This window comes from Pundamilia nyererei, unplaced genomic scaffold, assembly GCF_000239375.1.
Source record: "Pundamilia nyererei isolate P.nyererei 1_Seehausen unplaced genomic scaffold, PunNye1.0 scaffold00419, whole genome shotgun sequence".
NCBI lineage: Eukaryota > Metazoa > Chordata > Actinopteri > Cichliformes > Cichlidae > Pundamilia > Pundamilia nyererei.
The window spans coordinates 93,953-106,036 of NW_005187820.1; the positions used below are offsets into that span (position 1 = coordinate 93,953).

The 12,084-nt window shown below is 51.6% G+C and overlaps 2 protein-coding genes across 5 annotated transcripts in view; one reads left to right on the forward strand and one right to left on the reverse strand.

Moving 5' to 3' along the window:
* taf4b (TAF4B RNA polymerase II, TATA box binding protein (TBP)-associated factor) overlaps nt 1–9,419 on the reverse strand; it is a 19,245-nt gene extending 9,826 nt beyond the window's left edge. The window contains exons 1-12 of one of the 4 annotated variants that reach the window (XM_005753293.1): nt 8,112–9,419; nt 7,358–7,506; nt 5,580–5,666; nt 4,038–4,226; nt 3,834–3,956; nt 3,659–3,748; nt 3,401–3,592; nt 3,054–3,117; nt 2,710–2,818; nt 1,681–1,850; nt 1,236–1,366; nt 931–1,056 (exon numbers count right to left, since the gene is read on the reverse strand). In XM_005753293.1, coding sequence (XP_005753350.1) covers nt 931–1,056; nt 1,236–1,366; nt 1,681–1,850; nt 2,710–2,818; nt 3,054–3,117; nt 3,401–3,592; nt 3,659–3,748; nt 3,834–3,956; nt 4,038–4,226; nt 5,580–5,666; nt 7,358–7,506; nt 8,112–9,162 — 2,481 coding nt within the window. In that variant the 5' untranslated portion in view covers nt 9,163–9,419. Of the gene's footprint in view, nt 1–930; nt 1,057–1,235; nt 1,367–1,680; nt 1,851–2,709; nt 2,819–3,053; nt 3,118–3,400; nt 3,593–3,658; nt 3,749–3,833; nt 3,957–4,037; nt 4,227–5,579; nt 5,667–7,339; nt 7,507–8,111 lie in introns of all 4 variants that reach the window. The other 3 variants (XM_013915988.1, XM_005753294.1, XM_013915989.1) reach the window with 3 other exon arrangements.
* Nucleotides 9,420–9,932: 513 nt separating this feature from the next.
* The window catches only part of lsm14aa (LSM14A mRNA processing body assembly factor a), a 7,072-nt gene continuing 4,920 nt past the window's right edge, over nt 9,933–12,084 (forward strand). The window contains exons 1-3 of the mRNA XM_005753295.2: nt 9,933–10,233; nt 11,127–11,290; nt 11,590–11,737. Of these exons, the coding sequence (XP_005753352.1) occupies nt 10,113–10,233; nt 11,127–11,290; nt 11,590–11,737 (433 nt within the window). The 5' untranslated portion in view covers nt 9,933–10,112. The remainder of the gene's footprint in view (nt 10,234–11,126; nt 11,291–11,589; nt 11,738–12,084) is intronic.

Genomic DNA, 12,084 nt, shown 5'->3' on the forward strand with positions numbered 1-12,084 from the left:
TGTACCTCTGGTGCAAATTACTGACCTCTGTCATCATTTTAGGTGGGGGAACTTGCACAATCGGTGGCTGACTAAATACTTTTTTGCCCCACTGTATGTACGTTTAAGTTAGTCTTTTGCAGACAGCAAGACGTAGGCTATAGGCTAGTTAACCTTAGCAGAGGTTCCCGTTGTCCATTCACTACTTACTATAACATTAATTAGAAGTGTAATGCAAAAAAATGGATTTTTACTCGAATACAAATACTTCCCCCCCCTCAACAGATACAAATACCGGCTGCTTTGCACATCTCTAGTGGAAGCACTGATCACTAGGCAGGCCCATAAAAACACAATTTGATTTCACGTCCACGAAATTATAACCTTTAGAGAAACATGAGCTTTCTTGGTGAGTTTTTCCACACAAACATCACACGTGGAGTTCCACAGGGCTCAGATGTGGGTCCTCTGCTGGTGGACATTCACAGACACACACATCTACCCAACGTCTCCGTCATTGCAGCTCTTTATACGTTGGCTCTGATCTGACTTCGCTGCATGCAAGCTGTTTGTTTTTAAGAGTCTCGATGGACCAGCTTACTTAGCAGAACTTCTGAAACCATATAATCCTGCGGGCGCTGAGGTCCACCAACCAGCTGCTCCTGCAGATTTAACAGCCTTCCCATTGGCTCCTGATCTTTAGAACCTGTCTGGTCTCTCAGAAGCAGAAGCCCGGCCTTTTATACAATTGCAGTTTGATTTACTTGTTTAATTTTGTGTTTAGTTTAGTGATCGTTTCTACTTAGTGTATATTTGATATAACTTTGCATAAAATGTGTTACATCAGGACGGGGAACAGGAAGCTGGTCCTCTTCAAACTCAGCTTCTTTCAAAAACATTTCATTTTAAACTGAACTCTTCAGAAAGGTGAACGCAGAAACATGTCCGTACTTTGGCGGCCTTCAGCAGCATCTCTCTCTCCTGCTCGTCTTTCCTCTGTTTCTCCAAACGCTCCAACTGCTCGAAGAAACGCAGCTGAGAGCGAACGTCCGACGTCTGCTCGTAGCGCTCTTCATCCTGATGGGGGGGGAGGAGAGAAACGGGACATGTAAACCAGACTCCATTTAAATATCTGCTAATTTAACATCAGCCTGCGCAGCTCAACGGTAACAGCAGATCTACAGCGGAGTCGTCCAGAAACAGCCCGACGGCGGCTCGATCTAAACGCAGGTGAGGCACGCTGCGAGCGTTCTTACCTTCCCGCCGTCCGTGCGGTGCTGCGCGATGGCCGAAACCTTCTCCAGCAGGGTGCGCAGCCGGGACTGCGTGGCGTGGGAAACCAGGTTCACCACTTCTGGCGGGACCTCGCTGACGCCAAACTTCTTAGCTGAGGACGAGAAAACAGAGATCATCAGGACGGGACGCCGCTGCACGTCAGCAGGTGGTTTCTGCAGGTCGATCATCCCGGCTTCATTTCCTTTCTGAATTCGTCTTCATCAGCGCCTACAGTTCTCCTCCTGTCCTCGAACTAGTTTTAGACTCCTCCCTGCATCCTTCACTAAGAACAGCCGACAGAGGAGGAGGTCCCGACTGACTCAGCTGACCTTTGAGGCTGAAGGTGAAACAGGCTTTCAGGCGTGATACCTGAGCAGGTACAGGAGAATCAGGAGACCCGCTGATTTGCTGAGTTTTCACACTGACCTGTGTCCAGGATGCGGCGGAGCAGCAGGCCGCTCGGCAGGAAGGCCTCGTCTTTACACGAGCGGATCTTTGTGCCCACGAGCTCCGAGCTGGTAGCGAGGATTCGGGCGTTCTCCTCATTGAGATTGACGCCAGCCATCGAAGCCACGTCGTTGATGTCGTCGTCATCTCTGCGGGTTAAGAAAAGGAAAGCGGGAAGGTTAGGGATGTCGAGGCTGAGGAAGAACGTGTCAGAGCTCAGGTCCACACTGCGAATGAAGCACAGCAGCCTTCCCCAGTCTCATTGGCCCAAAGATGAAGTCACTTCCTGTTTTTTTAAACGCACACACTTATTTTTTATTGCAGTGTATTAAAATATGTTCCTCTCACACCTACACTCAGCTTTGCTCACTGTGGGCACACACTGCCCCCTGCTGCCTCATCTGTGAACTACGCTTCCAACAGGAAGTGGTGACTAGTCTTTTTTTTCTGTTGGAGCCTTCGCCGGGTCAGAGTAACACTCCGGCTCATCGCAACCCCTCTGACCCAAATCAGGAACCAGTCAGAGCCAGAGACGCTGGACAGTCACTTCCTGCTGTCACAGGTCACGCGTGCTTCATCATCGTGACCTGTGCTCACAGAGGCCCGACCTTAAGGACGCTAACCTTCTCCAGACTGATCCGACACGGTCAGGTGTTCTCAGCTCATGTTTTTAAATGAATGTCACTTGTGCCGTTTCAGGTGAGGCAACCCTCAACCGTCCTCAGTAAAGCCGACCTGTGTGACTGAAACAGCTGTTCTGCACTTCCTGTTTTGATGCTTGTTTTTTGGCGCTCCGGGGCCTCCGTATCTCTGTTCGACCTCCGGGACTAGTGTATCCATCGTTCCGTGTCCATTGTTAGTTTACAGGTGTCACAGAAGCTTTTTACTTGTTAACTCATTCACTGCCATTGACGTCTATAGCCATCAATGGCAGTGAATGAGTCAATGGGTTTAACTCATTCGCTGCCAATAGCTGGCAGTGAATGAGTTAAATAACGTTTTGCTCACCTGAATGTCCCGCCCCCTGGATCGCTCAGCTTCTTCTGATTGGCCTGAGCTGCAAGGTTCACAGGGCTTTTGCTGATGATGGTTGTGGGTCCTCTCACCTGCAGCGTAGCTGAAAAGGGAGAAAAGCATGCTTATTAAAAAAAATAAAAAAGCTCCTCCCACCAGCTGTGAAACAGGCCTGATAACCCTGCGGTCTGCTGCCACCTGGTGGTGGCGCTTGCTGCTTTTTTTTAACCTTTAAAACAGCCGATTTATTTAAAACTGAGCAGCTTAAGCTGCGGGAGGCTCCGCCCCTTAAAACAAAAGTGACTCTCCAGGTGCGCCGAGCAGCTCGACAAACTCACCCTGAGGTCTGAAGACAATCGGCGCCCGAGCCTGCACGGTCTGCACTCCAGGTCTGCACACAGGCTGCAGGAGAGCATCATGACATCATCATTACATCATCATCACAGAGGGCTGAGCCTCAGACTTCCTCTGAGGGGTCAGCGTTCACTTGTTTGTTGACGGCGAGTGGCGTGCTCACGGTTACGCGCAGCGCTCCGGTGAGGACGTTAGAGTCCGAATAAACGAGTCTGACGCAGGTTTGCAGCTGGAGCGTTTTTCCAAATTAAAACATCCAAAATATTTTCATATTTACAAGGTCAAAGGTTACAAAAGTCTTTTTGTTGACCTGTAACCTGACGATTCTTACCAGAGCCGCCGTGCCGATGGGTGCGTTCAGACGGACGGTGCCGCCGGCCGAGTTGACGGGCAGCCGCGGCCTGATGGTGGCGGCGGTGACTGAGCCAGGGGTGGCCGGAGGCGTGACCACGGCGCCGGGGGGTGCAGTCATCAGAGACTGCTGGCTGTTGAGCAGCGTCTGCCGCAGAGCGGGGAGGCTTTTCTGTGGAGACACACACGCTTAACACCTGCAGTAACACCTGCAGTATTCGCAGTACTACAGCCGTACCTTGAGGAAGGGGATGAGGTAGGGTTGTGGCGAGGACTTCAGCTCGGCCTGCAGCCGAGTGGTGAACTCCTCGGGCTCGATTTTGGCGTCCTGAAAACATGAAGACGGCATCGTACGATCACATGACCCCATAGGTCCAATCAGGCGGCAGTGAGCAGGAGGAGGAGCTACTTACGAGCAGGTCCTGCACCAGGGCTTTCACGTTCTTCGAGGTATCCGGCGAGGGCGAGTTGTGGGACGCCAGCTTGATGAGCGTGGCGAGGAAGTTCTTGCATTTCTTCACGTTTTCCTGCATTTCCTGTTGAGGACGACAGAGGGTCAGAGACAGGAAGTGCCTCCATCACAGCAGCCCAAACCTGCCGGATACACCTGAACCCACCTGGGACACCACGGTGACTCTGGTGGCGGGCGAGGCTGCGGGCGCCGGTGTGCCAGTCATGGGGGTGGACGGCACACCGGCAGGTTTGGCGACAGGCGTCCCCCCCGTCGTGATCACCGTCGGCGTCTTCTGGGGAGTCGTCATCTTCACCGATACCGGCGTGATGCTGGGCGCCACTGCGAGCGCCTTCTGTAAAGCAACAGAAAACAGACAAGTCACATGACCACCATCAGGCTGACCTCATGTGACACACGCCGCCGCGTTCGCTCTAAATAAAGACCTGGTGTGAAGATGGCGGTCTGATAAGTTTTAAAAGTTTAGAGCTCAGGTGTGGAAGGTGAGGCGGGGTCTAACACGTCTGTCGCCTTCATCACAGGCTAGCGACCACCAGTGTTTTAAAATGTATTCCATTACAGATTACAGAATACATGCCCCAAAATGTATTCTGTAACGTATTCCGTTACGTTACTCAATGACAGTAACGTATTCTAAATACTTTGGATTACTTAATATATTATCATGCTGTTTACAACAACGTGAATGCACTATTGCTGTGTGATTTATTACTATTACTGAAGGTCCGCGACTCCGAGCTGTAGTAAAGGGACCTCTGACTAATACGGCGGGGTCCCTGTCGGCTCGTAGCCGAAAAATAGCTCTACTTTGTTGTCTGGGTCACTTTTCTTGCGACAGACAGAGAGAGGCGTTGAAAGGCTGCTCCAACGGAACTTATTGTTTTCGGAGGAAAACACGAACACAGTGTACAGTCGAGTCTTAATAGCTTACTTACAACTGGGCTCGTCAGGCACTCTTCTTGGCTGCAGTGGTTATTATTATATTTACATGCTTCCAGCTCCCGTTTCTCCTCGATGACTGCTCGTACCTTTCCACTCCCCTTTTTCTCCCTCCTAGCGCTCACAGACACATAACGTGTATGGCAGTCCATTCTCCCTGCAGCACGGACTACACTGCCCATGATGCTACATTCTTTAGAGCTATGCTTGTAGCATTCTGCCTGTTAGCTTAGCACAACAACAACAACAACGAAAAGGCGCTCTCTCACCCAGGAAACACACAGTCGCAGAGAGAGAGAGCGTCGCCCTGTAACCATGGCAACCGTAACCCTGCCGCCTGGAACAAAAGAACGTAGCTGTCAAACAAACCCAAACAGTCCTGACCCGCGACAACATGAAACAGGAAAGTACCGCAGTGTAATCCATTTATTTCAACAAAGTAACTGTATTCTGAATACCACCTTTTTAAACGGTAACTGTAACGGAATACAGTTACTCATATTTTGTATTCTAAATACGTAACGGCGGTACATGTATTCCGTTACTCCCCAACACTGGCGACCACACAGTTTGACCCACAGCCGTGTGGTACCTGTGGGTACCTGTTACTACAACCTGATTAGTAACAGGTACAACCCCACGCACGCTTAGGCGGTACTAACTGTTAATGGAGCGTTAGAGACTGGTGGAAAAGAGGCTTAAAATAACCATCAGGTGTCACATGACGTGCTGCCAGCAGGAAACACACCTGCACTGCGGCAGTCGTGGAGGGAGGCTGAATCATTCTGGTCTGAGTAGGTGTGGCCAGGCGGACGGTCTGAGGGGTGCCCGGTGCCTGCCGACAGCAGGGAGGAGGGGAAAAAACAAACCGCACCATCAGGTAACATCAGTTCCACCAATCACAAACAAGCACTACAGAAGGACTTCCTTTTTAATTCATTAAAGCCCCTCCCCGAAGCTTTAAAAGGGGAGGGGCTTGACTTCTAACATAAGATAAACTTTATTAATCCCTCGGGTGGGTTCCTCTGGGAGATTCGGTTTCCAATAGCAACACCGACAGAAGTTACAGGACATGAGCAGAAGATTATCTAAACACACATATGTAAAGAAAATATACGAAAGGGATAAAAAGAATAAATAGAATAAGAATACAAGGGCATTGAAGTCTATTGCACCGCTGACTGTTAACAAAAAGTATTGCACGGTGAAGTAAAGAGGCTCTACAGCTTAGCTGTTCCCCCTCCTTTGGCCTCCTTTGGCCTCCTTTGGCCTCCTTTGGCCTCCTTTGGCCTCCTTTGGCCTCTGTTCTGGCTGCAGCAGTAAATAAACTGAAAAGTAGGGCTGGGTATCGATTCCCATTCACGAGGTCCCGATTTGATCGATTCGAATCGGGGAAATTTTGTCTCAGACAGTCAGAAATATTATAATTCTGATCATTTATCAGCACATATTCATATTTTTACAGCTTGTCAGACTTTATCAGAGGTGTGAGCATCACAGCAGAGGCCTTTGTGTCAAAGTAAGTGAGCAACACACAAACACATGAAGGAGATTTTCCTGTTCTGGCGTTTTATAGCAGACAACCTTAAAATATTCTGCAGTCGATCAAACACAGAAGAAAACCATGAATCAACATATAAACATGACCTGATGCTGCTGAAGTGAAGCAAAGTTACAGGATTAGAGACACAGCATTTTAAAAAGTTTACATTTGTTCAGTATTGAACAGCAGAAATTACGCTTCCTTGTCAGAGGTCAGTTAAATTAAATGAAATAAAGCACAGCGGCCGACAGCGCTGTGAACAACGGGTGACTGGTGCACAATAATGCAGAAAACAGATTTATAGAGGGGAAACTGTTCTTGAAGTACAGACAGAGAGCTGTGCAGGAAGTGTGACTTTCTCGTGGTGGAAGCAAAACATCCAAAGTCAGAGTGAATCCATGACGATGTTTATGTGACGCGGAGTTTGGATCTGCAGCTGGTTCAGTGAAGTTTGGTTGGAGAGACAAAACTACCGCTTCAGAATCGAGCCCAAAAAAGGACGTAAACACAAAGGGCAGACCCCCCGACGCATCAGAATCTGTGAGCTGTCGGCTTTCTCACCTGATGGCACGTACACGGGCACGCCGTTGGGGCTAAACGCCGACAGCTGACTGATTCTGATGCGTCGGGGGGTCCGCCCTTTGTGTTTACCTCTCTGTGCAGAATCGTGTTCCTGCTCGCATTTACTGTTTTAGCTGTTTGGTGGTTGTAGAAATGTTGTGAGGTTTAACCTGAGATTCTGGCGTTTCGGGCAAAATCAATATACTTAAAAACCGATTCAGGATTTGAATGAATCGATATCGCCTCATTCAAGCTAGAATTGATTATTGATTATTGAAACCCACCCCTACTGAAGAACTTGCCTGTGATTGGTCAAGCTCATCAGATTGGGAGAATGACAGTGAAACAAAAATTAAATGTGAAGTAAAAAACTCTCGCACCTGCATTGTGTGGGCGGAGCTTACCGTGGGGGCAGTGCTCACCCGGATGGTGGTGGCGGCCGTCGGCGTGGCGGGTCTCTGCGTGATGCTCGTCACCGCCTGGCTCTGCTGCGTCTTGGCCTGAGCCTGAGCGAGGACCTGCTGAGGGACCATGACCAGCTGACCTGTCTCAGTCCGGACCAGAACCATACCTGCAGGGGGAGGAGGAGGGGGCAGGTCAGGACATTTACTGTAAACTGAACACTTACTACGCCTGAACGCAACACCTGACTCTTCACTTCCTGGCTCAGCTCTCACCTTTGACCAACCCACACAATCAATCGTTCTCAACAATCTGCTGAATATGGTCACGTGACCCCGAGGAGCTGGAGACTCGAGCTAGTCCACTGATCAGAATCCTTTATTGATCACTGCTGTGGTCGCTGTAGCTCACACAGCAGGAGCAGGAACTCAAACAGAGCCAACCTCAGTCTGACAATCTGCCTGCTGATCAGATTATTGATTTAACATTCACACAACAAAAACCTCAAAGCTGCAACTATGAAACGTTCAGATTAGTCGATTAATCAGTCATAAACTGATCAGCAGCTGATCACTTCATCGATAGCCTTCCATCAGAGGCTGCCAGCTCTCAGCAGATCAGTTACTGAACAGAATCAGGTCCTCCTCAAAGGGACGATCGATCACTGATCGGCTCACAGATCAGCTGGGAGACTGTGGGTCACCTGATGTGTGTGTGTGTGTGTGTGTGTGTGTGTGTGTGTGTGTGTGTGTGTGTGTGTGTGTGTGTCCTCACCTTGGGGCATGGTGAAGCCCTGGGGCAGCTGGATGGTGGTCTGCTGCTGGGGCCGGACAGCCAGCGAGGGTTGCGAAGTAGCGACCCGGGTGGTGGCGGCCACCAGCCCGGGTCTCTGCTGCGGGATGGAGGTGGCCACCACGGCCGGTCCGGGCGGCCTCACCACGGCCACGGCGGGCTGGGACACCCCGTTGACTGCGGGTTTAGCCCCGGGGGAGGGTGACGTGCTGGTCCCGGTCTGAGGGTGGCTGATGGGGGCCTGGACCGGGGAGGGGGTGCCGGTCAGTATGACCGAGCTTCCGGTGGCGGGCTGGCTGGGCACGAGCACCTTGGCGTGCATGAGAGGGTTGTTGTGGTTCACGACCTGAGAGGCGGAGGCGGCGGGGGCTGCCGGCGGGCCGCCCTGCGGGTCGAGCCCGTTCTGGGCCGCCGGGCTGGGGAGCCTCTGCAGGACCGCGGAGGGGGAGCCCCCGGAGTGCTGAGGTACGGGGAAGCCGGGCTGTGAAGTCGTGGGGCCGGCCCCGGCGGTCGCAGGAACACCGGGAGAGCTCACCAACTTGGCGGCTCCGGTACCGCCGTTCACGCTCTGCAGTCCGGGGGGAGAGCTCCTGACCGCCTCCGCAGCGCTCGGACCCGGGACCGCAGCCCGGGGGAAGCTAGCGCCGGCGGCCGGAGCGCCGAGAGGTCCCGGTCCCGGAGAACCGGCGGGCGGAGGCGGTCCGACCGCGGTCAGGCTGGCTCCCGCGGGCCCGGCGGAGGTAGACGAGGGCAGCGGTGCGGCGGACGGCGGCTCGCTTGCGGCGGGCTCCGGGGTCAGCACCGCTCCGGGATGTCCTTGTTGCGGCTGCTCCGCGGACTCCGCTCCGCGCACTTTCCCTGAGAAGTGGCCCGCGGCCGACGGAGCCGCGTCTCGTTTCCCGGCGGAAAACGGAGGCGCGGGAGGCTTTCGGTCGCCTAGCTGAGATTCCAGAGAACCGACCAGGTCGCTCACCGCCTTCTCGTCCACCTCATTGAAGAGCATGTCCTCCAGTGGGTCGGAGGCTCCCGCCATCTTTGATGCTGGACCGTTGTGCAAATCGTATTTTAGAATGTACGCATGCGCCGAGGATCCGGCTCGCTTCCGAGCATAGAGATAGGAGAGGCAGATTTTCCATTAGAGCCGCAGCTCTTTGTGTACAGGTGAGTTCGCAGGTGAGGGCAGAGTCCAGCCACTCAAAACTTTATTTGAACACAGGTTCCGTTCCGTTCAATTCAGCCAACGAGGACAAAGAGGCTTCGTATATAACCCGTAAAAACAAAAGTGGAGTAAAAGAAAACAAAAGGATCCAGGAGAAACCTGATCAGATTCTATCTATCAATCAGATTTCTCAATAATCTGGTCAATAAATCCTGCTGATTTTATTCCACACATGTTTACATCTGTGAACTGTCACAATCCACCACTTCAACAGAGCCACACGGTCCTTCCTGCTTCCAGCTCTAAAGCTTCCGTTTTTTAGAGGTGGGCGAGGAGCTTCGGAGGCAGCTGAGATAGTTCGGGAGGATATTTCCTAGAGGTTAAAGACATCTGACCTGGGAAGAGCTCCCAGGAGAAGGTGGAAACTGACCAGGCTTCAGACAAACATTGGATGGTGAATAAATAAAAGAATATTAATAAAGAATCAAGAAAACAAAATTGACCCTTTAATTAAACGTGTTGTTTGGTATGGTGCTATGGTAGAGTAGTTCTATTGTTCCATACGAGGGCCAGCAGCTGCCGTCTCTTCTATCATCCTCAGATCTACAGCTGACGAAGCCGTGAAATATCGCGATGCTGGGTAGTATCGTTAGCCCCCGCGCTCAGAACCTCAGATGGAGGAGCAGGTAGCCATGTTGTAGCCGCGGAGCGCAGTAGAGTCAACAAACACAGACCCCCCCGAAGGATCGTTTCTGTTTCGCGTGTACTTCACACAAGGCGCCTGTCCGTTTCTCTGCTAGAAGCTCCCAGTCACGGACAGCACCATGAGCGGCGGGACCCCCTACCTCGGCAGCAAGATCAGCCTGATCTCCAAGGCCGAGATCCGCTACGAAGGCATCCTCTACACCATCGACACCGAGAACTCGACAGTGGCGCTGGCTAAAGGTAGCACTGCCGCGTGAGTGGAGGGCTCGCGGCTATGCTCTTGCTCGGTTTAAGCTTTGTTTGTGTTGCTGAGTTGCGGCTGCGCGGGCGTAAACAACGGTGATTAGCAGTTTTAGCCGAGCTTAGCACGCTAAACTAAACCCATTGGAAAACACGGTTAGCTTGGCTAACACTATCATGCTAACATTCGTAACAAAAAGCGTGTTCTGCCGAGCTAGCATGAAACTGCACCGACTTATTCGGGTTCAAGCGGATAAAGGGAGGCTAAACTGCTGTGACGGCTCACACCAGCTCTCTGTGCGCAGGTAGAGTAACAGGTGATTCACCTAACCGGCTAACGCTAGCCAGTAGAGGAAGCCGACACCAGGCTCGTTTCCGGTCAGCCTCACCTGCTCGCCGCACTCTCTGACGTCACTGAGTGCACGTCACAGACCGGTGCAGGCGGAGCCGGGACAAGTAGTATAGTGGATCGCGTGGTTTTGTGGTGCTATGTCCAAGCGTTATGTTGTGCGAGTGAAGCACGGTGTCACGTGACCTGTGACAGAGCAGGAACAAAAAAAAAAAACAACACACACCAGAGTGAGGGCTGTATGTATATGTGTTTCCTTAGATTTCCCAGAGCCCTCTGCAGGTATTCCGGGTGATCTGAGAGGAGATGTGTCCGGTCTCCTCCCAGCTCAGACCACAGTTCCTCTGACCGCCATTAGGTGCCTGACGATCAATAACTAGGTCACCCAATGCTCTCCTCTCTGTAGTAGGGGCATCACCTAGACTACTGTTCTGCTCTAATTAGCATTTGGTGCTCCATTAGGGTGAATTTAAGAGGGGTGGTTTGAACCCTGTTTCCCCTTTGACCTGTGATTCTAGCAGCACTTTGTTTCCTCCTCTGACAGTTCGTTCGTTCGGCACTGAAGACCGGCCCACCGACCGGCCAATTCCGCCTCGGGATGACACGTTTGAGTACATCATCTTCAGAGGCAGCGACATCAAGGACCTGACCGTGTGCGAGCCACCCAAACCCACCTGCTCGCTGCCCCAGGACCCTGCCATCGTCCAGGTACGCCCGTCCTGAGGAGGCAAGGTCGTGTTTGGCCTGTGGGCTGTCTGATTGGACTTGGCCCCTCTGACCTGAGGGTCCTGACCGATCCACTTCCAGTCTATCTTATGTTGAAATATTATTTCCACCACTTCCTGTAAGCTGAGCTATGTGTGAGAGAGCTTTATTTTAATCTGTCCCCTCTGCTATCACAGGACCTTTACTGTGAAAGGGACAAATTAGGCTTCCTGTTTCAGTTTTCTGCGAGAAATGAAACGAGGAGCTGATGTGACCTTTAACCTTTCTTCCTCCTCCTGCAGTCATCTATGAGCTCCAGCTCCTCGTCCGCCGCGGCGCCAACCCCATTCCAGTCAGCTGGTTCCTACGGCCTCTTCAGCCGAGCTCCGGTCCCCGCCTACAGCCAGTTCAACAGCAGCCCGTTGGTGTCGCCGCAGCTTGGTGCTGCAGGTAAGCAGGGGGGTGGGGTTCTCGCCGGGCATGAAATCCAAGCGTTGAGGGTAGAGCAGGGCGATATGGCCAAAAATATTTATCACGATATATATATTTGAAAATTTGCGATAACGATATAACTGACGATATAATTGATGCGAGACAAAATACAACTCCACAACATTACTAGTGCAAAAAGACAACCTTCCATTTATTTTCACTTAAACAAGCAGCTGGTTTTTATGTACATTAAAGCTTTATAAAAATGTAACAGTGCAAATGCAAATTCCTTGCTGAAAGTTTAACCAAAAGGCATTTCCAGTAGAAATGGGCTGACATATCCTGAGCATAACCATGTATAATAT